Source organism: Chelonia mydas, chromosome 12 (assembly GCF_015237465.2).
Source record: "Chelonia mydas isolate rCheMyd1 chromosome 12, rCheMyd1.pri.v2, whole genome shotgun sequence".
Taxonomy (NCBI): domain Eukaryota; kingdom Metazoa; phylum Chordata; order Testudines; family Cheloniidae; genus Chelonia; species Chelonia mydas.
In genome coordinates this window covers 17,458,694-17,484,687 of record NC_051252.2, presented here as the reverse complement: position 1 = coordinate 17,484,687, position 25,994 = coordinate 17,458,694, and the positions used below count along the sequence as shown (strand labels likewise).

Below are 25,994 nucleotides of genomic sequence, written 5' to 3'. Positions count from 1 at the left end.
TTTAGAGATGACTATACAAATACTTGATAAGAGAATTGGTGAGAGCTTGAAAACGATTTCTGTCTATAAATTTGCTCTCACTTCACTATTATGCTAGCATTTTTCTCAGGCTTTGGAAATTAATAATAGCTTGCCGTTAGTCATGTGCTTGTCCACTACCTGACATCTTGCTAAGAGTCCGTTTTTCTCCAAACGTCTTTCTTAGCCAACTGTTTGTTTGTCATTTATGATAGCAGATAGACTAATTAGGACCAAAAGCAATAACCACAGATGGAAGTTATACAAGGTACAAGTTGTAGCTGTGGAATAGCTGGAAACCTAAAACAGTCTGTGATTATCCTATCTGTCTTATTTGAGAAAGGAAAAAAAATCAGTTTTTTAAAGCATTTCAGTATTCATATTAGCAGTACTATCAATATTTTTTTCGCTATTTTAAAAAACTTCAATACCTGCCCGTCTGCTTTGTTACTGAAAAGAGAGTTTATCTAGACTAGAGTATATTGAGGCTGAACAATGGAAGAGGGAGAGAGCAACCTTTATTTTTGGCAAGCCATTTACTCAGATAAGAGCAGATTACAAGCCTGTCAAGTATTATCAGCAGGGTATTTTGTTTTAATTTCTTTTGGTTCTTAAAACTTCTTTGCTTTTTGGATTCCAGCTATAAGCGTTTAGACAAATCAAGGTGGTGGAAGTTGTCAGAGTAAATTGCACAGGAGAAACCATTCTGCAGTGAATGCAGGCTCGGGGCAGGATGGGAGAGAATACTACTCTTACAGTAGTTGAAACATATGATTAACTCAAACTGCTTGAACTTTTATCTAATTTCCAGGCTTTTTTTTACTACTTAGTTTTCCATTGGCACTAGTGATGTTGATGCAGCTATTGCCAGCCGCTGGCATTGTGACAATTTTTCCTCTCAAACTGGACTAGAGGGTGACACCAACCCCTGTAAAGTCTTTAATATTTTGTTCTGACTGTGTCCTCTCTTTTTGTTTTATTTAAAATTGTTTTATGTTCTTTACTTCAACATCCCTTTGTAAGAGGAAGTACAAATAAAGTTTGGTTGCGTCTTTGCAGTGGGACAGGATGATGAAGCTTTGAGAGCAGGCATTTTGTGTCTGTGTTGAATGTCATCTTTCCAATAGGGATATGGTAGAAAAACGTTGTAAAAAGTAGACCTTCAGTGGGCTTTACTGCATGCCTCGTGGCTTTATCTCTTTGCCACTTTTCTGTTTCTCTGGAGAAATTTTTGCTTTCTTCCTAGATTGCTAAGTAGCATAATAGCTTTACCACTCACAATAATACCTTGCTCCTGTATAACAGTTTTCATCAGTAGATCTCAATGTTATTTACAAAGAAGGTAAGTACCATTATCCTCATTTTACAAATGGAAAATGGAGGCACAGAAAAGTGAAATGACTTGTCCAAGGTCAGCTTGCAGGCCAATGGCCGAGCTGGGAATAGAACTCGGGTATCTTGATTCCCACCCAACTGCTTTATTCACTAAACCACACTGCCCCTCTAATAAAAATATATCCTCCTTAAAATGTCTCTATCCAGTAGTAAATATTAAAATCAGCTGCTCATTCATAGGGTTTTTAAGAGTTTTTTCATGTCTTCTCACCATTTATTTTTGCTTCTGAAATAATATCCCTTGGATAAGAAATACCAGTAATAATCACACAAGTGACCTGTGCCCCTCGCTGCAGAGGAAGGCAGAAAATTCCCAGGGCCTCTGTAAGTTCTGGATTCATGAAAAATGTTTCATTATTTTTCAAGGCGTCTGTGATGTTTTGGGATCCACCCAGATCAATAAGGGATTCTGTCATCAGTTGCCCTGTAACTTTGGGTGCCTTTGTGCCGTGCAGCTATGATTCAGTACCCTGACACCAAAAGCCTTCCCACAAGCAAAAGGTCTAACCCTGGCTCTCACTAGCCTAGTTACTCTTTTCAGGGTGACACCAACATCCCGTCCAGTATCAGGTCTCACCAAATATGTTCTCCCTGAATTTTTAAGTACAAGATACTCAGACCATTCCCCTCTGGTTCATCACCCCGCAAGGCATGAAACCGGCCACCCAAATATCAGTTCCCTTTGGCATTCACATTCCACACAGTTTGTACACTAGAGATCTGCTTGGGATAAAAATAGTAAAGTTTATTTAATAGAAAAACCACAGATTCAAAGATGAAATAGTAGGGGGAGAGCAAACATATATAAGTTACGTAGAAAATAAACATAACCTCAGGCTTTACAGTTTTTGTAAAGTTGTACCACAGTTACAATTTTCTATATATGCACACACACCTTCACAACCATAACCTGTATAGATATCTCATAATGACTAGTAAGTTCATTGCATTACAGGCGTTCATAAAAGATTTTACTCAATATATTCTTACAGTTAAATAACACAGTATGCTATCAGTTGGTTTAACTGCTTATTTCTGGGGGGATTAAATCTTCTGTTCTCCCTTGTGGTGTCTGGACCCTGATTATCACAACTTCTAATGAAACAGTTAAAAACTAGCTTAATAACATCATATATTATGAATTATTTACTGTTAGTTTGCAGAACAAAAAAGGAGTTGTATTAGAAAGTTGAAGTAATCCAGTAAGGGAGTTATTTACAGTGTAAAATTAGTGCTGGACTTGCAGCTCCTGCCAGCTAGAAAAGTAATTGCAAGCTATACGCTTCAAAACAGGGTGAAACACTAGTATTTTTGGTTGACACACTATTTGGAGCAGACCCAAAATCACTGAGCTGTGAACAGTTGTCTTTGTGGGGTCTAAAGTGGCAGCAGGCAAACACAGAATAATGAAAAGGAGTTTGGAAGGCAGGTGGGACTTAAAGTTGATCTTTGCTAATCTAGAATCAAAATGGTGCACTCATCTTTAAAATATGGGGTTTATTTTGTACTATTAATGTATTTATACCCAGCTGTATTTTCTGAAGCATGTCATCAATTTTAAAAATATATATTATCTGTATTTTTGTTTTGATTTTCTTTTATTCAGTCTGTCAGGTGAACATACATTTCCTTAACATCAGTTAAACAAAATAATATAATTCTCTTCTTAAAAGAGCTTGTATCTGAACATTAGTAGGAACATTGGTAATTGTATAATAAAGTTCTTATTATATTATGTTCGAACTTTTGCTCCTAGCCTGAGTTTGGATTTTTTGCTATGGTAACTATCTAATCTGATTTTACTTAATTAATGATACTTTTAATGAGTACGCAATGCACCATCATTACCATTGTCACTTAGCAAATTATTTTAAACTACTAATTGAATTTTGTGTGTTTAATAAAAACACTCTGTTGCCAAACTCTCTTGTAAAATACATCTGTAAGTGCTACATTTCTGAGGTGATAAGTAACGCATTCAGTGTTAAGAGATGAGAATTCAAGAAAGGGCTAAAATCTTAATCTGTTTGTTAAATGTTTGGGTCACAAACATGGTGGTTTTTGTAGTGTGTATGGGAACTTAGAACACTTGGGCTAACATCCCTTTTCTTGCAAAAGTGGTGAGGGCTTCTGTTTTATATCCTGTCCCAAAAAAACAGCACTGCAAGCAGCAAAGGGCCTCCTTAAACACTGTGCTGGGGAGCTGGCTCATTCAGTCTGAGAGTAAATCCCAAGGTGGTATAGCTGCGGGCACTTGTAAGTTTTGAATAAAGTTGCACTGTAGTTAATATACTTAAGGAATCTTAGAAAAATGTAATGCTTGGTTTGCTTCCCAAATCTCTTGGTTTTGTTTGTTGGGGTTTTTTTTCTTATGTAGGCCAGAGTAGCCCAGATGCTGTCAAAAAAGTTGGTTGTGTGAACAAACTATTTGTCGTTTAGTGTTTCATTTTGTCAATACTTTCTTGCATGACATCAAAATCAAAAATGTGTTGGGGTGTTGTATAAAGCATGACACCAAGACCAGAATATCCTTAAACGAATAATTGTAAAACAAATTGAAATATTTTATTGATTCTGAGCCACTTTCTGCTATCAGATGTTCATGTCCAACTTTTAAAAATACCGTGCAAACCTGAGGGCTGATCCTGCAACCAACCCTTACTCATATGAACATACTCCCATTGAAGTTAATTGAACCATAACCTTTTGAGAAATGTCTAAGGCCCTGAATCTGCAAATGTTTACACATGTGCTTAACTTTCAGACAGCAGAGCTACTCAAATGCTTAAAATGTGCATGTGTGTGTTTGCAAGATGGAGTAGTATTTGTGTGAGTTTGAGGATTGGGCCTTTGAAAGAAAAAAAGCACATTTGTGGAATGACATCTGAATATGTAGTTAAGCTTTAGAGTAAAATCCTGGACAAAAGAAAATGATGCATTAGATAACTTAGACTGTCTGTTGGGTCCAGATGTCACCCACTAGAAGAAGATTGCTTTAGAAGGAATAGTTTATGATCCAAATTCTGTTCTGTTACTCCAGTGAAAATCTGAAGTTGTAGCACCACTGATATCACAGGAGTTACTCTGGGTCTGTACTGGTGTAACTGAGAAGAATTTAGGCCTTCATCCTTGCAACAGATAGGCTTAAGAAAAAGTACTTCTGTGGTATTCTTGAAAACCCCAGCAGACTGAAAAGAGCTGGAGAAAAAAGTAATGAATGACATTATGGGGGCTCAGAGTCTGCACTTGTAAAGAAGAGGAAATGGTGTTTACATATTTGGTTGGTTTGAAGCTTGTTTTTACAGAGTAAGCATTGATTAATGAAGAGAATTTGTTTTTAGAATAATTATATTTTTTATTTTATTTATTTGCACTACAAACTAATGCCTAGAGGCCTCAACTGAAATCGAGGCTCCATGGTGCTAGGCACTGTACATGCATGTATTATGAGGCAGTCCCTGCCCTAAAGATCTTAAGTTTTTAAATGGACAAGATAGGCAAAAAGTAAGAGATGAGGATCCTTAGTTGACCAAGGTCACACAGGATGTCTGTGACGCTCTCAGGAATTTAACCCAGATCTCCTGAATCTGAGTCAAGTGCTGCAACCCTTTCAGTCATGTAATACCTGCATGATAATTTTACATCAACAGAGAACTTCATTCCACAGGATCGTTAATCCAGCACCCTTCATGAGTGCTTAAATTCACCCTATTAATTCGGGATGTAGGGGGGAGTGTGGAAATAAAACAGCTCTGCTAGCTATAGCCAAAAATGCTTTTCTGTGTGTGAATTGGTCAGTACAAAAACATAAGCAAACATATATTTAATGAGTTAAGGACCACGTGTGGAAAATTGTTGAGCAGTTCACTTTCCTGAACCTAAATTTCTCTTGAGTTTTTCTAATACCTCCTCATCAATTTCATGAGGATAATTGAATATTTTGAGTAAAGACTAAACTTGTATAATAACTGCATGGCAATCCAATGATAGCAGTGTTTGTTAAATTAATCTCATGTGCCTTATCTGTGTACAGTAAAATACTGTCTGTGGAATGGCATTATGAAACACACTGGTGCTAAACAGCTTTCCCACAAAATTCTCCTTAGGTTGAGGAAGATAGAACCACCACCGTCTTCTAATTCACCCTAACTGCCACCTATAAAGCAGTTCTGTGGATTTCCTTCTTAATTTGGAGGGATGTAGGGAATACCAGGTCTATGGTCTCTCATACTGTGGGGCTCTTGCAGGTAAATACTGTAAATTAGTTAAGGAGAAGAGAATGTTGCCATTTTCTCCTTCTTGCATTTAAGGACAAAAACCCTCTGTTTTTTATGCTGATTTTTTTGAAAAAAATTCTTGTCCTCCTTTTGTAGCCATGCACCAAATCAGTGCATGGTACATTAAATATTGTTTAAATTTTATTTTCAAGTTTTCTTCGGTTTCCATCTCACTTCTAGTCAACATGCATAATGAGAAATCTCTGTGAAACATCAGGTTAGCTGATGTTATCCAAATTTGTTGTGTGGAAACTAGTATTGGGTGGATGATTTATCAGAAGACAGAAATTATTGGTACAGCATGAGCAAACTGCACAGAACTTCCGCTTATTCACTTTCATTGTGTTCCTAAAAAAAAAAAAAAAAAACCCTGCAGTCTAGAAAACTGAACTCCCTGTCAGTCCTTTTATTCTTATGGGATTGTTTAATAATAAACTTAAAGTATATACTGTCATCTGTATGCAACAATTTTAAATAAGTTTCTGCACATTAAAATTCTTAATTGGCTGCATCTAGCACTATATTTCTTAGTTAAGGAGGTATTGTAAAAGGAACTATTTATAATTTGGGGTCAGATATTAAACTTGAGCCATTCAGAATCCGAAACAAAATCTCTTTCTTTCTTGGCTGGCTTTGGAAGAGCAACTCTAGTTTCATTTGTGAGTATGTCTGAATCTAAAACAGGCTACCTCTTCTGGTTGAGCTTGTTCTAAATTTTTAAGATACTTAAACATTACAATTCTTATTTCTGAAGTAATGTCATCATAATAGAACAGAAAATGTAGTTCCCAGCACAAAGTATGAAGTTCCTGTCGTGGCTTTGGCACTTCTGTCACATACATCCTTTCAGTTTATGTATGTATTTATTTTTATTCCATTAACTTCAGGCTAAATTTGAACAAACTAGATTCTATCCCTCCCTCTCCTTTTCCCCATCTAATTATTTTGAAGATTTGAGTTTATCCTTTCCCATTGAATCTAATAATGTTAAATAGTTCTTGAATACAGTAACTCCTTGTTTAACATTGTAGTTATTTTCCTGAAAAATGGTGACTTTAAGCGACACGATGTTAAGCGAATCCAGTTTCCCCAAAAGAATTAATGTAAATGGCGGTGTGGGGGTTAGGTTCCAGGGAAAATTTTTTCACCAAACAAAAGCCTATATATATACACACGCACAGAAATATTATACACACAGAAATAGTCTAAGTTAAGAGCTTTGAAGCTATTTGTCAAAGTTACCAAGACTGAGGCCACGTCTACACTACCTGCTGGATCGGCGGGTAGTGATGGATCTATCGGGGATCGATTTATCGCGTCTAGTGTAGATGCAATAAATCGATCCCTGATCGCTCTGTCGTCGACTCCGGAACTCCACCATGGTGAGAGGCGGAAGCGGAGTCGACAGGGGAGCGACCGCTGTCGATCCCGCGCAGTGAGGATACAAAGTAAGTGATTCTAAGTTGATCTAAGATACATCGACTTCAGCTACGCTATTCTCGTAGCTGAAGTTGTGTATCTTAGATTGATTCCCTCCCCTCCCCCAGTGTAGACCAGGCCTGAGAGTCACCTTGTAACCCTCTTGCCTTCAGCAGAGGGAGACATGCTTATGCTTAACTGGGTGTCAGCTGCATGATGCCACCAGTCTGCTAGCCACCCAAGCAAGCACTCTCCTCTGGGCAGTGCCAGCCCTAGTATTGCCTTGCAGGTTAAGAATAGATGTACTGACCCCTTAGAAGCATTGCCGTATATTGTCCAGCCCCTTATTCACAGAATGCTTACAGAAATACCAGGTCTGCTGTAACACCAGCGTACAGTGATTCAGCTCAGGATCAGCAACTTGTTACCATAGTACTGAGGTAGGGGTGGGTGTGTGTGTGTGTGTGCGTGTGTGTGTGTATATATATATACACACACACAGTATAAGTTTTAAACAAAGAATTTAATATTGGTACACAGCGATGATGATTGTGAAGCTTGGTTGAGGTGGTGAATTCAGAGGGTGGGATATTTCCCAGGGGATGCCTTACTGCTAAATGATGAACTAGCAATTGGCTGAGCCCTCAAGGGTTAACCCGTTGTTAATGTAGCCTCACACTCTACAAGGCAGCACAAATGGAGGGAGGGGAGACAGCATAGCAGACAGAGAGAGATGCACATTGCTCCTTTAAATAGCTGACCCCACTCTAAGTACACTGCCTTTTTAAGTTGATCAGCAAGCTGAGACAGCAGCTGCTGCCAGGAAGCTCCCTCCCTCCTGAGTCCTGTCGTGTCTCTTCCGCCGCCGCCCTCCCCGCCCCATTCTATGGAAGATGGGGTAAGCGGGGTGCAGGAGCAGTGGGGAAGGGGACACCTTGACATTAGCCCCCTCTTCTGCCCCCGCACAGCAAGCAGAAGGCACTGGGGAGCAGCTCCAAGGCAGAGGGCAGGAGCAACATAAGGCAGTGGGGGGAGGGACAGCTGAACTGCCGGCAATTGATAGCCTGCTGGACTTGATAGCCTGCTGGATGACTGCCGCACAGGGAACTTAGGGGAATGAGGAGCTGATAGGGGGGCTGCCGGTCCACCCTGGTTCCAAGCCCCCACCAGCTAGCTGCAATGGACTGCTCTTCCTGCAAGCAGTGGACAAAGCAGGCAGCTGCCAAAAGACATTATAAGGGAGCATTGCACAACTTTAAATGAGCATGTTCTCTAATTGATCAGCAATGTAACAACGAAACGTTAACCGGGACGACTTTAAGTGAGGAGTTACTGTAATTGTTTCTAGACAGGTAGATCAGTGAGAGAAGATCAACTACCCCGACCTGAAGAAGAGCTCTGTGGAGCTTAAAGGCTTGTTTCTTTCACCAGCAGAAGTTGGTCTAATAAAAGAAATTACCTCACATGCCTTGTCTCCTTTCATATCCTGGGACGAGTGCAAACAATAGGTAGAGTGTCATGTAACCTACATTATGATTTATGGCTGCGCCTTTATGTGCACATGCATATGTTTATAATGAATGCAAATCTGATTATTTGGTACTTTGTGGATTCCTCATATTCAGCACACGCTTATTTGTTAAGACATTGAAGTGAGAAAGTGTGATCTTTGGAGTAAAAAAAAAAAAACAGTGTGGGTTATAATTAGGCTTTGGAACATTTAACATAAATTTAATAATACATAAGAAAAGGTCAGAGTTGAAGTTAATTGTGTAGAAGATGGGGAAGTCTTCAGTGCCTTATGTTGTTGTTACAGTATATAGAAGAGGGCTTACTCAACTGGGTTATTTAAGCACAAAGAAAACAGAAGCTTATTTTTTAATAAGGCAGATGGCCTTAGCAATTTACTACTGATTTGTTTACAAGAAGCCTCTGTGTATGCCTCAGCTGTATACAGAGAACTAGGTAGAGTAAAAGCAGGCAGAAATACTCATGTGGCAATCGTATATTTGCTTGGGGGGGGAAATCTTTGACTAAAATATCTTGACTTAGGACAAAAACAAGCTGTGCTTATGCTCCCTGAATATTTAGTCTCTTAAAAAAAAAAAAAAAAAAAAAAAGGCCAACATTATACATCTGCTAAAAATAATTAACAGCTTGTTCATGTCTTGAAGGCACAGAGTTGATAGCACTAATCTTCCACTGTCATTTCCAGCCAGTGGTTGCTTACAGGCATAGTCCAAATACTGTTGCTTTATTTTATAGAACTTATTCTGAGTGTTGCCAATTAAATATTCAAGTCCTTGGCCCCTTTCAAAAAGAGTGCAATACTATGCAATGTTGACCATATTTACAAAATACTAGCAAAAGACATAACTATAAGCATGTTATTTCCACATGCAGAGCATCTGTTTCTACATAATGGCATACTAACTATGATCAGACCTTACAAATACCGTGCATGCATGTATCTGAGGGAGAATGTAAATCCCAAAGCAAACTTTGTTCATTTTGTTCTGCGGATGCAATAACTAAATGGCTTACTATTTTAAACAATCTAGTTTTAAGAAATAATTTGTAGGTCAACATTACTCCTTATCTCCCATCCTCATCTCTGAGTTAACATTATCCCTTCTAAGCTACTAAAATAACTCTGATTGTTTAAGCATAATAGTAAAATTGGAGCACACATAATCTTGTCTTGAATATTTTTTTATCTAACAAGTGCATATTTTTGAAAGACTTAAATGTTTTAGGTTTGTTTATAAACTTCTTTTAATTATCCTGATTTTTTGAGTGTGTTTTCTTCTGTGGTAATAAAGAATTGCATCTGTGTGTTAAGAAATACTATTACAAACCCTAAATGAGCTTTTCTTTTCTTAGATTGCAGAGAGCATGTCTCAGAAGATGCAAAAACTGAATCAATCAGTGACACACCCGATCTGGCTCTGCCACCTGAAATGCCGATTTTAATTGATTTCCATGCCTTAAAAGATATCCTGGGGCCACCTATGTATGAAATGGAGGTAACAGTCTTTCATTTTTCTTTGTCTGGCAGCTTCTTACTTTTCACTTAAAATATTTTTGTCCATAGTGATTAGTTGTTCCATCGCTGGTGACTGATTTTGTGTAGGGTGTGTTTTTTTTTCTTTAATGTATTTTTGATAGAACTGTGTTTCCTCCTTTCATGACCCTTGTACCTAAGCATCTTTTCATCTGGACTGCATGCAACAAGATTGAATTTCTTTAGGTGAAAAAATAAATGAGTATACTTGTTAGGTATGTATAATAGTCCTATGAGGTGACTACATGTTCTTCTTCGAGTGATTGCTCATGTGTATTCCACAATAGGTGTGCGTGTTTGCCACGTACACCGATGCCGGAAGTTTTTCCCCTAGCAGTACCAGTAGGAGGGAGAGCCCCCCACAAACCCCTGGAGTGGTGCCTGCCTGGTGCAGTACAAGGGGAACTGCGCGGTCCCCCCACCCTCAGTTCTTTCTTGCCGCCAGTGAAGGTGTGTCAGAACTGCTCCGCTCCAGCTTTGCTGTAGCTCGTCCCCAGAACTATTTGTTTGTTCAGCGTTAGTACCTGTAGTTAGTTAGCAGTTTAGTTAGTCGGTGAGCCCGGGCCAGGGCATGCCCGGCGCCCCAGGGTTTAAGTCGTGTGGCTCCTGTAGGCGTTCTATGCCAAGAAGTGACCTGCACGCAGACTTTTTGCGCTGCTTGGGAGAAACCTGTATTGCAAGTCGTTTAAGACCAAAAGAGAAAGGGACACTAGGCTTCGATCCATCCTGATGGAGTCGGCGCTGACCCCGACCCCGGCACACCACTCCGAACTGGTACCTGGCACCGTGGCGTCGGTACCCGGTGACCCTCCGGTGCCATCGACAAGTCGGCACCGCTCCCCATCCACGGGGCATGCCAAAAGGGCCAGGAAAACTCCCTCTTCACAGTGGCTCCGAGGGAAGTCTGGGACAGAGGCTAGGCCCATGTCGGGCAGTCCTTGATCACCACTGGGCCCCAGGCCTCCGACTCACGTTGAGCTGAGTAACCCGGCCCCTTCGGAACAGGCCTCTCTGGATGTCCAGCTGCCGTCCACGCCTGAAGCCCTCCAGATGGCCGGGGCGTTATGTCCATGCTGGTGCTTGGAGTACCGCTGATGTCGGCCTCGTGCTCCAGAGGCAAGCCGCTGCTGGGATCTCTGCAGTCACCTCCAGCCCTGTACCAGTCTCGGTTGAGGGAACATTCCCAATGCTGATCACCGCCCAGCGATCACTTGGGGCAGAGTCCAGGTGGATCGCCGTCAACGCCGACCAGAATGTCTGTCTGCGTTCCATCCGGCCGGGACTTGCAGCACCACTTGTCCTCAAGGAGCGAATATTGGCGGGACCGCGTCAGGTGTCACCATCAGTCCTCATCTCGGAGAGGTTACCACAGTCGATCACGGCACTATCATTGACACCATTCCCGCTCGGAGTCCTGCTCCAAGTCTCTGCCAAGACCTCGCAGCCCCAGGCATCGATCACCGGTGTTTTGCCGTCGCGGGTCCGCCCATCGAGGCTGTTCGCGGAGCAGCTGTTACCGCCGGTACCGGTCCTCCACAGCGAGATTGCGGTCCTGTGGCAGTCATAGATCCCGGCACCGCCGCTCCTCCCGGTCCAGAGCCAGCAGCAGATCTTACGCCAGCCTGGTCTCCATTTATAGCCGTCCTTCGATGGTCCAGGCCAGCCAACCCGAACAGCCGGCCCCACCGGTGCCACAGCAGGTGCAGTGGCACCGAGTGTCGTGGCTGGCCCAAAGGTACCATTGCGCACCATGGCCTCCGGTGCAGCTCCCGGAGCTTCAGAAGCACCGTCGGCCTCCCTCTCCAGACCCCTGAGAAAGGAGGTGGTGGGACGTGCGTCCTTGGCACCATGCCCGGAGTCTGACCAGGTGGTGGACCCTCCAGTGCCCGTCGACACCCAGAGCACTGCACCGGCCTCTTCGCCCTGCCCGGAGGAGGCGATTGTGGCCCCGCACCCCTCCGTCCCACAGGAGGACTTCAGGGCCCATCAAGAACTCTTAAAGAGGGTGGCAGCAAGCCTCCACCTCCAGGCGGAGGAGATGGAGGAGCCCTCCGACTCCCTGTTTAACATGTTGTCCCTGTCGGCACCGGGTAGGATGGCCTTGCCTCTCCTTGAAGGGGTGGCTAAGATTTCAAATGCCCTGTGGCAAACAACGGCCTTGTTGGCCCCCATCTCTAAAAAGGCGGAACGCAAGTACTTTGTACCCGCTGAGGGGCATGAGTACTTGTATACCCACCCGGCGCCCAACTCCCTGGTGGTCAAGTTGGTCAATCACAGGGAACAGCAGTGTCAGCCAGCCCAGACCCCAAAGAACAAAGACTCTCGGAGACTGGACTCTTTCAGAAGGAAAGTTTATTCATCTTCGAGCTTCCAGTTATGAGTAGCAAACTATCATGCTCTCCTGGGCTGGTACGAATTCGGTCTGTGGGGTTCCCTGCCCAAGTTTGAGGACTCCCTCCGGGAGCGTGATAGGAAGGAGTTCCAGGCGCTAGTGGAGGAAGGGGCAGCGGCCGCTAGGGTGTCCCTGCAGGCAGCCTCGGATGCTGCGGACACGGCTGCATGATCAGTGGCCTCCGCAGTGTCCATGAGATGAGCATCATGGCTCCTGCTCTCTGAGCTGTCCAGCGAGGCGCAGTCTTCCATGCAGGATCTCCCGTTTGATGGGAAAGCTCTGTTTGCGGAGGAAACAGATACAAGGCTGCACGGCATGAAAGACTCCCGCACGACCCTCCAGACTCTGGGCCTCTAAGTCCCGGCTCCGGCAAAACCTACATTCAAGCCGCAGCAAACTCCCGCCCAGGCCACCCTCCTGAAGTACGAGGCCGCCCATAAGAAGCAGCAGGACTATAAGCGACTCCCTCAGAGACAGTCTCGGCCTGCCCACCAGCCTGGGTCCTCCAAGGGCAAGCAGGTGGGGAAAAGGCATTTTTGACAGGACGCTCGGGGGCACCCCACCAGTCTTCATCAGGGATCCACCCCCAATAAAGCTTCCCTTCTCCAACTGGTTGCTTGCTTTCCTCCCGGAATGGTCGCGGCTAACCTCGGACCGATGGGTCCTCACCGTCATCTCCCGGGGTTACACCCTCAAGTTTACTTCCTCCCCGCCCAACCACCCCTCATCCCCCTTGGGGGACCCCTTGCACGAAGCTCTGCTCGAGCAGGAGATGGGCATGCTCCTAGGTCTAGGTGCAATAGAGGCGGTGACCGAGGAGTTCATGGGCAAGGGATATTACTCCCATTATTTCCATATCCCGAAGGCCAAAGGGGGGCTCAGGCCCATTCTGGACCGCCGAGGTCTGAACCAGTACATGGTGAAGCTCAAGTTCCCTATGATCTCCCAGGCCTCCCTCATCCCCTCCCTGGATCCCGGGGACTGATACGCTGCCCTCGATCTACAGGACGCATACTTCCACATCCACATATTCGAGGGGCACAGGCACTTCCTCCATTTCGTGGTGGGACCGATTCACGGTCCTCCCATTTTGGTCTGTCCACTGCCCCCAGGGTGTTTATAAAACGGATGTCGGTGGTAGCAGCCTACCTCAGACAGCCAGGGCGGGGAGGGTAGGTCCAGATATTTCCCTATCTGGACGATTGGCTTGTTGAGGGCACCTCCCGGTTGCAGGTGAGGGATCACGTGGCACTCCTGTACATGTGCACCGCTTTGGGCCTGTTGGTAAACAACACCAAGTCCACATTAGTCCTGGTCGAACGCATAGAGTTTATCGGGGCACTCCTGGACGCAGTGTCGGCCAGGGCCTCTCTCCTGTCAGACAGATTCGAGACCCTGAAGGGTCTCACCGACTCAGTTACAAGATTCCCGGTGACAACAGCCAGGGTTTGCCTACAACTCTTGGGTCACATGTCGGCCTGCACGTACGTGGTCCGTTACGCCAGACTCAGCATGAGGCCCCTCCAGCTTTGGTTGGCCTCGAAGTTCTCCCAGGCCACGGACAGGATGGACAAGGTCCTCACCGTGCCGGACTCTGTGATCACCTCCCTAGGGTGATGGTCCGCCCCAAACAATATGCTCCAAGGGGTCCCGTTCAGGGACAGGGCCCCGCTGTTGGAGCTGGTGTCCAATGCGTCGGACCTGGGTTTGGGGGGCCCATGTGAGGAACTTTCAGTCCTAAGGCCTGTGGTCGGCTCAAGACCTGACCTTACATATAAACATCAAGGAGCTCAGGGTGGTGCGGCTGGCGTGTATGGCCTTCCGCTCGCACCTGGAGGGCAAGGTAATCGGGTCCTCACAGACAACACGGCCTCAATGTTCTATATCAACAGGCAAGACGGGGCCCGATCCTCTGCCGTGAAGCCCTCAGGCTGTGGGATTTCTGTGTAGCCCACGACATCCACCTGAAGGCCTTCCACCTACCGGGCGCGCAGAATGAGAGGGCGGATCGCTTGAGCAGGGACTTTTCCTTGCAACACGAGTGGTCCCTCCACCCAGAAGTGGCCCACCGGCTCTTCTGAAGGTGGGGAACTCCCCAGGTGGACCTGTTCGCGACTCGGCAGAACCGGCAATGCCCTGGTTCTGCTCCAGTGGGGGCCTGGGGAGGGGCGCTATCTCCAATGCCTTTCTTCTCTCCTGGTCAGGCCGGCTTCTCTACGCCTTTCCCCCATTCCCTCTAATCAGTAGGGTCCTGGAGAAGATAGAGATGGACAAGGCCCAGGTCCTCCTGATTGCTCCGGCATGGCCCAGGCAGCATTGGTACGGGACCCTCACAGGCCTGGTGGTAGCACTGCCGTGGCCATTGCCGCTCCACCCAGACCTGGTCTCTCAGGACCAGGGCCGCCTCCTCCACCCCAACCTGGTGGCTCTTCACCTCGTGGCGTGGCTGCTCAGTTGTTAGGTGGAGAGTAAAGAGCATGCTCAGAACAGGTTCAGTGCGTCCTCCTCGAAAGTAGACGGCCCTCCACTCACTGCGCTTCTTTGGTGAGGTGGTCCCAGTTTTCTAGGTGGGCGACGGACCAGGGTGTTTCCCCGGTGACCGCCCCGATCCAGCTTATCCCTGATTACCTCCTCCACTTGAGGCCCAGGGCCTGGCGCCCTCATCAGTCAAGGTGCACCTGGCAGCCATATCGGCCTTCCATCCGCCGGTGCAAGGGCACACGGTATTTTCCCATGCTGTGACTGGCCAGTTTCTTTAGGGTTTGGACCGTCTTTTTCCGTATTCTAGACCCCTGGTCCTGCAGTGGGACCTAAACCTGGTGTTGACTCATCTCACAGGGCCCCTGTTTGAACCACTGGCCACGTGTTCCTGGTCTCTTCTCTCGTGGAAGGTGGCGTTCTTGGTTGCAATCACGTCGGCCAGGCAAGTCTCGGAGCTTAGGGCTCTGACCTCCGAGCTGCTGTACACAGCCTTTCATAAAGACAAGGTGCAGCTCCGCCCACACCCCGCGTTCCTCCGGAAGGTCGTCTCCCCCTACCACATGGGTCAGGACATTTTTCTAGTGGTTCTCTGCCCCAAGACTCTCACGTCGAGTGAGGAGCGCTGTCTCCACACGCTCGATGTGCAGCGGGCTCTGGCTTTCTACCTCGAGCGGACCAAGCCATTCAGAAAGTCCTCGCAACTGTTCGTCACCTCGGCTGAGCGCGCGAGGGGCTAGCCGATTTACACTCAGCAGCTTTCCAATCGGATCACTTTGTGCATCTGTTCCTGTTCTGAGCTGGCAGGTTCTGAGCCACCCATTGTGAAGGCACACTTGGCTTGGGTGCAGGCTTCGTCTGCTGCCTTTGTGGCCCATGTCCCCGTCCAGGACATTTGTGGGGCCGCCACGTGGTCTTCGGTTCACACGTTCACCTCGCAATGTGCAGTCGTCCCCCAAACCAGGGATGACGCCGGGTTCGGCAGGGCTGTCCTCTGTCCTGGGAACTTGTGAACTTCTACCCACCTCCAACAGATATCGCTTGGCATCACCTATTGTGGAATACACATGAGCATCACTCGAAGAAAAGACAGTTACCTTTTCCGTAACTGGTGTTCTTCAAGATGTGTTGCTCATGTCTATTCCACATCCCATCCTCCTTCCCCTCTGTCAGAGTTGTCTGGCAAGAAGGAACTGAGAGTGGGGGGAGCGCGCAGCTCCTCTTATACCATACCAGGCAGACGCCACTCCAGGGGTCGTGGGGGGGGCTTCCCCCCCTGCCCCCCCAGGTACTGCTAGGGGAAAAACTTCTGGCACTGGTGCACATAGCAAGCACACACACCTATTGTGGAATAGACATGAGCAACACATCTTGAACACCAGTTACAGAAAAGGTAACTGTCTTTTACTGATCAGCAAATGGTGGCTGTAGTACACCATAAATCAGCGTCTAGTACCACAGGAGAGTAAAACAGTTGCTGATGCAGAGAGCCATGTTTGTTTCCTTAATTCTGGAGTAGGGTGCAATGAACCAATAAGGAATAAAAGTCAATGGGAAACTAATGGGATGTGAAATGCTTGCTTCTAGTAGCTTGTCCCTGAAGTTCCCTCTCTGCGATGGGAGGGCCAGACTGTGAAGGGATTTGGAGGAGAAAGAGGCAGCTGGGGATGCATGGACTGGGGAGGAAAATGAGTTAATTGTTTGGGATCGAGCTGAGGGAGTGCAGAGTGTAAACCTGTCAGGGATGAAGAGATTGGTGGTAATGGAGAGAAAGGAAATGAGGAGACTGGTAAAGAGGAAGAAACAATGGGATTGAATGTGTCAGAAAGGATGATGAAAAAGTGATTAATGGTAGCAGGGAAAGCTGAGAGAATTTGGGGGAAGGGAGGAGGACTCAAAGTGAAATGCTGGGTAATAATGTAAATTTACATCTGTCTTTGATGGGATAAGCTCATATTAGGAATTTTGGCCTCTGCACTTGCACATTGGGAAGTAGGAAGTAGAGGAACTTGCTTGTTAAATCAAAATCATTTGCCTTTCAGCAGTCTCCATCCTTTCATTTCAGTCCCATAGAAATCTCCATGCCAACCCCAGCTATAGAATTTGGGCAGATGACAATTTGAGAGTGTTTGATTTAAGATGGTGCCTTTCAAATTTCTCACCTAGTGTTGATATGACTGTGTTTAATTGTAAGTGGCCATCAAATTATTTTTAATGTTGACTACAGCTTTTACAGGAATTGCTTGTGCTGTCTTTCTTTGGATCCTGTTGCTTTTTGAAACAAGAAATGAGTGAAATACAAGAAGGGTCTTTCAAGTAAAGAACATTTTATATCATCTTAATTATACAGATGTATTTTGACCACTGAAAATTTGGTCTTAAGGGTAGAATCTGAAGAGATCACCTGAGTATTACTTGCATTTTTAATGCTTTAAGTGCAGATATTTCTAAAGCTATTACAGTGACCCACGATTTTAAATATTCAAGGGATTGAAAGCCTAGGCAAAGCTCTGATCTATACAAATGGTGATCACTGACTGGACAAGTCTGCTCTGTTGCTAGTGGAGATTTCATAGTTATAAAAATTTGGGGATAAAACTAAACGATGGCTTTAAATACTGCATTGTCAACAAGGACACTCTCTCCATGTATCCCAACAAAAGTTCATTACACATACACACATAGCTACACACCAGTTTCCCATCAAGAAGAAGAGTGGCTCTTCAGTCCTTTCAAAATAGTTGCATTTCTTTGTATTCTTTATTCAGGTTACAGACCAAAAAAAAAAAAAAATGAGATCCCAGCATTTTGATTTGACTTTCATCAGTTCTCTCAGTTATCTCAATTTGGAAATAGTTCTAGAAGAAGTTGTTCAACTGGGAAAAGGAGTACACCTGTTTGCATACTGTTTTTGCTAATTTGTCACATTTTCCCAAATATTTTAATTGTTCTTCAGGGATAAATATTACATGTCAAAGTTTTAAACCTTGTTTCTAATTCTACATGTACAAATATGCAAGTGCCACTGTTTGCATGTAAACATTTTTGACATACTTGGAAGTCAGGGATCCAAAGCAAATGGCATATATAGCAACAGAGATGAAGCCAGGCAAAGCCTTAAGCTTCTAAGCACCTGGAGATTTCTCTCTCTCTCTCTCTCATATCTATTACTTGAACTATGTATTACTAGTGAACTTATCCATGAGCGATACGTCAGTTACTGTTTCTATAACTAGCTGTTGGTAGGCATAACCTAAGGGTGATCCGCTTCCAGGATAACAAATTGTGTTGGCTGGTAATTGTATAAATATCTTGTGGTACATAAATATTAATGGGTTCCAGAATATTTCAAAACACTTTTGGTCATGTGAATTTTGTGTGTGTTTAATTCCAAAGATGATCTTGTGTCTCTCTTCCAATGAATTTCCTCACATTCTCTTTTTAATGAACTTCCTCAAATGGCCAAGTGATTCTCTTTCTAATGAAAAGTGTAGCCCTCATCCCAAAGAAGGCTGGGTTCCATTTGTTTTTCTTTTTTGCAGCCCGCACAGAGTGTCATTTCTCTCTGTATCAACCTTTTGAGAGCTTCACCTCTCACCTGCATTCCGCCATATATAATTAGCTGAAATCAAGACACAATGAAGGTGATTTTCATGTCAGTACTTAGTTGTAGTGGATCAAGCAAGGAGGAATTGAACACTTAAGGTGATTGGACTAATCTGCCTTCCCCAAGGGTAAATACCTTGGATTGAGACCTTTTTAATATATTAACCCTATAATTTTATGCTGAGCTCTCCCAATAGAAAGGGACAGAAGGCTAAATCTTCAAACTCAGTGTTGGATGTAGGTGCTCAAGGTGCCACTGAGAGCCTCAGCTGCTGCTTAACTCTATAGGCACCTGAAGTTCCTAGGCACCTGATTTCAACCATTAAAGTCCCTTAGGTACCTAGGGTTATGCCAGTGAGCAGGTGCACAGCTGCTTCAGTCTGGGCATCCAGGCACTTATCTCATGCCTAAGCCCCCACAGCATCCTCCAACAGCATTGCCATACTTCTCACCTCTAAGGCTCAATTTGGTAGGCATGTTCAGAGGCTGCCTAAACTCCCACAAAACAGCCCAGTGGATGTTTGGAGGTGAGGTGAAGGGTGAGGAGGACGTCTCCCTTATAATCTTGAGATGTGGGAGACCTGGATTCAATTCCCCCCTCTATCTGATTTAGAGAGGGCGTTTGAACTTGGTGATTGCCCTACCCACTGGACTATATTCATCACACACACACACACACACACACACACACCCCGCCATGTGTTGTATAGGGAGTCTACGTGCCTAACTTTGGGCTGTGGATTTCATTGGATGGTGAGGCATGTAAGGATTAGGTCTTCAGTGTCTAAGTCCCTTTGTGGATATAGCCCTCTGTTCATAATCATAAGGTTAATTCACAACACACAATAATCTTTGCGGGTTATTTTAAAGAACAAAACCTACATTTCCTAGGGTGTCAAAATTGCCTAATTACAGTTTTGAAACAAATCGTGTAATGAGGCGTTGGAAGAATCATAACAGTGAAACAGTAGCAAGTGAAACATTATCAATACCGCATTAAAAACTCACTAGTCTTTTCTGTGAACATAACATGAGTGAGGATAGAGTGGTACAATGCTCTTGAGCCCAGAAGCAGGTAGAGCAATTGTGCTTGGAAGTGGAACGCCGTGGTGCCATGAAAGTATAGAGTCCCACTTCATTAGTGGTACACAAATCTAAAAATTAATGTATTTGATGGCAGATAAAAAAAATAAACGATGGTCTTTTCCTGTATCTGGGCACTTTTAAGGGAGATATTTTCTAACAAATGCATCATAGACTCATAGATTTTAAGATCAGAAGGGACCATCATGATCATCTAGTCTGACCTCCTGCACATTTATTGCTGTGATGGTTTTTGCAGGAGAAGGGAATCTCACCCAGTTAGAGGAAAACTCCTTCTATCACTGTCCATTGGTAAATGAGGGAATAAATCACAGAAATGCCTACCAGGAAGGAATAGGAAAAGATGTAGAGGTGAGGAATGTATGGATTTAGTGCTGATGAAAGATGATGGCTTGAAGACATTCACCAGGCTGTCAAGGCAAGCTTCCCTCACACACTGCCCTGCCTGTATGTCTCAACCCAAATCTCGGTGAGGGGATTCTCCAGAGGATAGCAGGGGTAGTTCAGTCTTTAAGGCCTGTACAGTTCTTGACCTCTGCTGAGTCTGTCAATTAGTGCAAAGGATGGTAGGGATAAATGTCTGACACTTGGAGTCTGTCCTATTAGAGACCTTGGTTTTGGTCCTGGATATTCCTTAAGTAACCTTGCACAACCTCTTGTTACCTTATTTGTGAAATTGGGAAATGATACCGTTGCCTTAGAGAACAGGCAAGTATGAGGCCTTGATCAGGAATGAAGGTTATGAAATACACAAATATTAACATGATTCAGTAGAACAATTGAGACTCATGGTGTCCTGGCCCCCAGCCCAGTGCACCATTCTGTAGGCCAAAGCATAGTCTATGGGGTGGACTTGCTCATTACACAGGAGTCTACCTGAGATGCATAAAGGCCTGACAGGTTCCCAAATGCATGAGTGTCAGGCAGCTGGTCTCCAAAGCAAGAGCAATAAAATTTTGGAACATTGTTAGGCACTTATCCCTGAGCAATACCAGACAGAACTCAAATAATCCTTGGTTTTGTTTATTACTGGACTTTCCTTACTACTCTGGGTGAACAGATGTTTGTTTAATACTCTAATAATATGTGATGAGAAAAACGCATACTGTAGCTAAAGCAAATTCCAGGGATTGGTCATTGTGGCTTCTATTAGGCGATAAGTCTTGTAGAGTTTTTAGTAGATTAAATGATCCTAGAGACTTTTAAGAATGCCATATAAGCGAAATCAAGTCTCTTATGTACAAACAACATTCTTTTTTTTTTTTAAAAAAAGTTCTAACTAAATCACTTGATCTGTGAATAAATGCAAACAGCTTAATGTCTTGCCTAAGTCCAAAAGCACTGTGCCCTCTGATCTTCCATCCTGCCACTTCCCATAGCAAGCAGGATATAATTCAGGAGCCAGTCTCAAGTATCGCAGTTACAGCTTTCACATCTGAACCATCAAACTGAAAAATAAAGTAAACATTAAGAAAATCTATGACTATGGGTCAAATGTAGTGTGGTACTAAGTGCCTTGCAGCACAGCCAAAGCATAGAACACAAAATCAGAAATCTCAAAGTACTGAAAAGGAGTATGTTGAGTTTAAGTTCCCTTTTGTGAGGGGATAATAGCTTCAAATACATTTTGTTACCTTACACCAACTTTAATTCTTACACATGTGATAAGTGTTTGCCTGCACATGACTAAGCCGGCTGGGCCTGCAAGCAGAACAGTCCCTCTGAGAGACAGTGTGAGAATCAGCTGCCTTTGGGCTTGTCTTCACTACTGGGATAAGTTGACCTAAGTTATGCTACTCCAGCTACGTGAACAATGTCACAGGAGTCGATGTCACGTAGGTCGACTTACCCTGGTGTCTTCACTGCGCTGCGTTGACGGGAGACACACTCCGGTCAACTTATCTTACTCTTCTCGGAGAGCTGAAGTCGATCGGAGAGCACTCTGCCATCAATTTAGCAGGTCTTCACTAGACCCACTAAATCGACACCCGCTGCATCAATTGCAGCAGTGTCGATCTGCGTTTCTTTCATGCACATCCTTTTAGCCAGTAATCACTGGCACTAGCTGTAGAGTGAACAGTTGTTCACTCATTTTAACTGCAGAAAGGAAGTTGTTTTGTACTTGTTAGACAGGAAAGGGAACTTATGAAAGCCAAACATTAAGAAACCTTTGCATTCTCAGTTTTTATTATACTTCGGTGATGGGATGGATTACTGCCTGAATATTGCATTGTTAATTGTGTTTGGCTGTCCATTTAGTAGGAGGAGCCTTGATCAATAAAATAAACAGGAGTACAACACACCCTTCCTTATGCTTATCTCAAACTGATCGAAATCATGTTGTTCAGATAGGGCTGGAGGAAGGTAGGCCTGTGTTTGAGCTGTGAGATACCTGAGAATTTTGGTAGCCTTGGAAGCTGTTTATGGGGAAGCATCTGAGGAAGGCTAGAATACTTAGGCTATGCCCACGCTAGGTGTGCTTTAGTGGTATGGGTATACCGGCATAGCTGCACTTTGTACCAAAATAGTAAAACCACCCCGCATGAATGAAACAAGCTATCCCAGTAAAAGTGCAGTTTTGCCAGTATGGCTGCATCTAAATCACAGACTTCTGCCGGCAGAGCTGTTGGTCATGGATCACATCTCTGCTCACTCATGACCAACAGGTAATACCAGCAGAAGTTTGTAAACATAGCTTTAGTGTCACAACCTGGCCCAGTCCAGTAGACCCAACTGCTGAATCTCATATGCTCAGTGTTCCTAGACCTGGGTATATAAGGCACACTCTTCAGGCCAGTCTTCTGGCACGTGGTGGTGGATGATCCCCTTTCACAGGGAACATTCCCCCTTAAATAAAACCATAGATCCTTTTGGCCATGTGCCAAAGCTGAGGTACTCCAGCCCCTCCCCCCAGCCAGACTTCCTTGTAGACAGTTCATTGGTCTTGTGGATGGATCAATAGTTGAGAGACAGTTGATGGGCCTTGATGGCTGTCTCCTTGAAAGTCATCTTCAAGGTGTGTTTCACCTTTTCTGGGCAGGACCAGTGTCTAGAATAGACTGGCCTCATTCAGGCCAGGCTGCTTTTACAACGTAGACTACAAACTGGCAGGGTAGGCAAGGATCTTGGGAAGGGTCTCCTGAGAGAGACTTCTTAACTGTTTGTTGTTCTTTGATTTCCAAGTTCCTGGCCTGGGAAAATAGGGTTTACAATTTTGCTGGAGACATGAAATAGGATCTTCAAAATCAATAGCTTCCCCCCGCCCGCTTGTCTTTCAGGTGTGCGACAGAATGTTCTAGTCACTGACCAGGTCGCATATAGGGTTTATAAAATTCTTACCTAGCTACATTCTTAGATTATTATATGACAGCTCAATATCTGCCACATTAAACATTTAAAAACATTATTCTCAAATCTCCTTCATTTCAGTCCCATATTTCCCTACAAATTTCTACACAAGTTTAATGTCCATTCTATTTATTGTTGAAAGTTATTTACATCAGAAATGCAGAAACATAAAACAAAGGTTACAGTAAGAATTGTTTACATTAAAGGGATGAATTTCACAGCATTTTAAGCTGCTTTATGAATAATTTTTGGTGTTCTTTAGTTAGGGTCTTTCTCCACATTGCATATCATATTTGAGCCTGGCAGGTTGTGAACTATGGTCATAAATTTAGAGGCAGGATTTTTCAATCGTTAGGATGCTAGCCTGAGACTTGAAAAACATGGGTTCAGTTCCCTGCCCCAGACTTCTTGTGTAGCTGTGGGCAAGTCACTGTCTTTTTGTGCCTCAGTTCGCCATCTGTAAAATGTATTTCTTTACGACCCATAAGAGGGTGCTGTTAGAAGCAATATATTAAAGATTGTGAGGCACTGAGATATCCCATATATGTACCTCAGATAAATAGATTAAATTTAAACATACAAGTCAGGAACAGAAAAAAATTAAAGTTGTGACAGACACTGGATACTGATTCCTGCCATATGACCTGTTATAAGCCTCACTAATCTCATGTGACTCAAGCCAGGCACTAAAAAGCAGTCTTTTACCAGCACTTTTGTTTAGCACATGCTTATTGCAGTAGTGGGCTAGCTTGGTAATCAACCGAGGAGCAACATTAATTCAGACTGTGTAAGCAGTTGTTTGCTTTCTCACCACTGCCAAATATTTTGGATGCTGTTCAAGAGAGTACAAATTATTTACAAGCTTTACGTTTTTGGTTTGGGGGTGTTGTTTTTTTTTTTTTAATGGAGTACAGTATTAATGGGCATTTTCATATAACAACCTAGTATTTTAATCATACTCAGAAATGCTAATCACTATCATGTTTGTAACAAGTCCTCAACTTTCTGTAAAGTTCAGTATTCGGTAAGATAAACAAGAGAATGCCAGGCCATGCTGAAAGGGTGACTTCGAGTTTTACTTTTTAGCAGCATTTTATATTGTGTTAATCTTAAATGATTAAAGAACATGATGGAAGATTTTGTGAGAGTCCAGTGAAGGTGTTGAGCTGTACCCACTGCTTTATTAACCAGCAGAGAGCCTTAATGCTATCAGGAATGGAAATCAGTAGAGGAAGTGGGGAGATGCTCTCTTCATAACTCCTTGAAACAGGCACAGTCATGTTAAGAAGTCCTGGGGGCAGAGTTGGGACAGTGACTATTGTTTTAAGCTAAGAATTTTTTTTAAAGAAGCCAGTCCATTACTAAATTTACAGAATTAGACCATTCTTAACATGGTATGTTGGAGGTTAACACCTGGCTCAGCACTGATTGTATTAGCAAGACAAAGACTGTAGTGAATTTTTAAAAAATGTAGATTGCAATTTATGGCTATATTGTCACAAAACAAAACACAATGGACACAAAACAAAATGGAGTTGACAGTTTGGTACAGACATATTCTCTCACACTTACCATGTGCAGTGCTTTACATTTTCACAGTGTTTACAGTGTAGTTTATCTTTGGTAGTGGTAACACCTGGAGGATAGCAGACCTAAGAAAACTGTTAGGTTAACAATAATCTGTGCTTTGTAGATAGTTGACATTCAAAATAAACTTATTCCACCACTCTGCAGCTGAGAAAATACATTTGCCTTAAGTATTTGATGGCATAATTGGGATTTTTTTACAGAGAAAGGCAGGAGGAAGAGGATAGCTAGTGTGCAAACTTTTACAAAGAATGGTTTGCTTTAAAAACCTTGATTTTTAGAATAGCACAGTTGTGACCCATACAATGGATGCCCTTCCTCGCATTGTATTTATGTTTGAAGAGGAGGATGTAACTGGAGTATGCTGTGAAATCAGGACCAGTAGAAATGTTGCATCCATGCTATCGCTGAGGAAATTTTCACTCCATTTGTCTGCAGGTTGTAAAAGCACTTCTCCACTCCCTGCCACAAAAAGCCCAGTTGAGGCATTTCTCTTCTGCCTCTGTGAATGAAACTGTTCTCTAGTCTAAAGCATTTAGTTAATAATCCGCCTTTTCAGAGCGATGACTCAAATGATTTTCAATCTCTGCCATTCTATAGGGGGGGCAAAATATTAAAATGGGAAGGAAACTCATATGCTGCCTTCATTTATCTGTATTTCTTTAGGCTATTTCAGCACTACAGCCTATGTTGGAATAACTCACGTCTCTCAGGGGTGTGAATAAACCACCCTGCTGAGCGACATACAGTACACGGATGTAGGTGCCCATGTGCGCAGCGCTATGTCAGTGGGAGAGCTTCTGCTGCTGACCTAGCTTCTGCCGCTCACGAAGGTGGAGTAATTATGCTGACGGGAGAGCTCTCTCCCGTCAGCATAGAGCATCTTCACCAGATGCGACGCAGCAGTGCCCCTGTATCGGTACAGCTGTGCCACTGCAGCACCGTACATGCAGACATGGCCTTAGATTATACACTCATTCTATATAAAGGAGCACTTGCAAATGTTCCTTTTGAAAACATTGTTTGAAATAAACTTTGGGGCAATATTCAAGATTAAAGTTTGGTTTTCACAATTGTTCATGTAGTTAAGGCTCTCATGGTGGTAGAATCATAAAAAGCAGACACGAGGGGTGAACACGGTCAAAGTGAACTTGTTTAAAAATTGGACCAAGTATTTGCAGAATGGGCCTGATCCAAAGTCTAATAAGTCAAAGGAAAAACTCCCATTGATTTAAGTGGACTCTGGATCACCAGCTGCATGCCATAGATGAGAGCTAGCGCATGCATTGACATACCCTAATGCTGT

The 25,994-nt window shown here is 43.9% G+C and overlaps 1 protein-coding gene across 1 annotated transcript in view; it reads left to right on the top strand.

Annotated features, from left to right (window-relative positions):
• Positions 1–25,994, top strand: part of LONP2 (lon peptidase 2, peroxisomal) — an 89,620-nt gene that overhangs the window by 51,441 nt on the left and 12,185 nt on the right. The window contains exon 12 of the mRNA XM_037877847.2: positions 9,993–10,135. Coding sequence (XP_037733775.1) covers positions 9,993–10,135 — 143 coding nt within the window. The remainder of the gene's footprint in view (positions 1–9,992; positions 10,136–25,994) is intronic.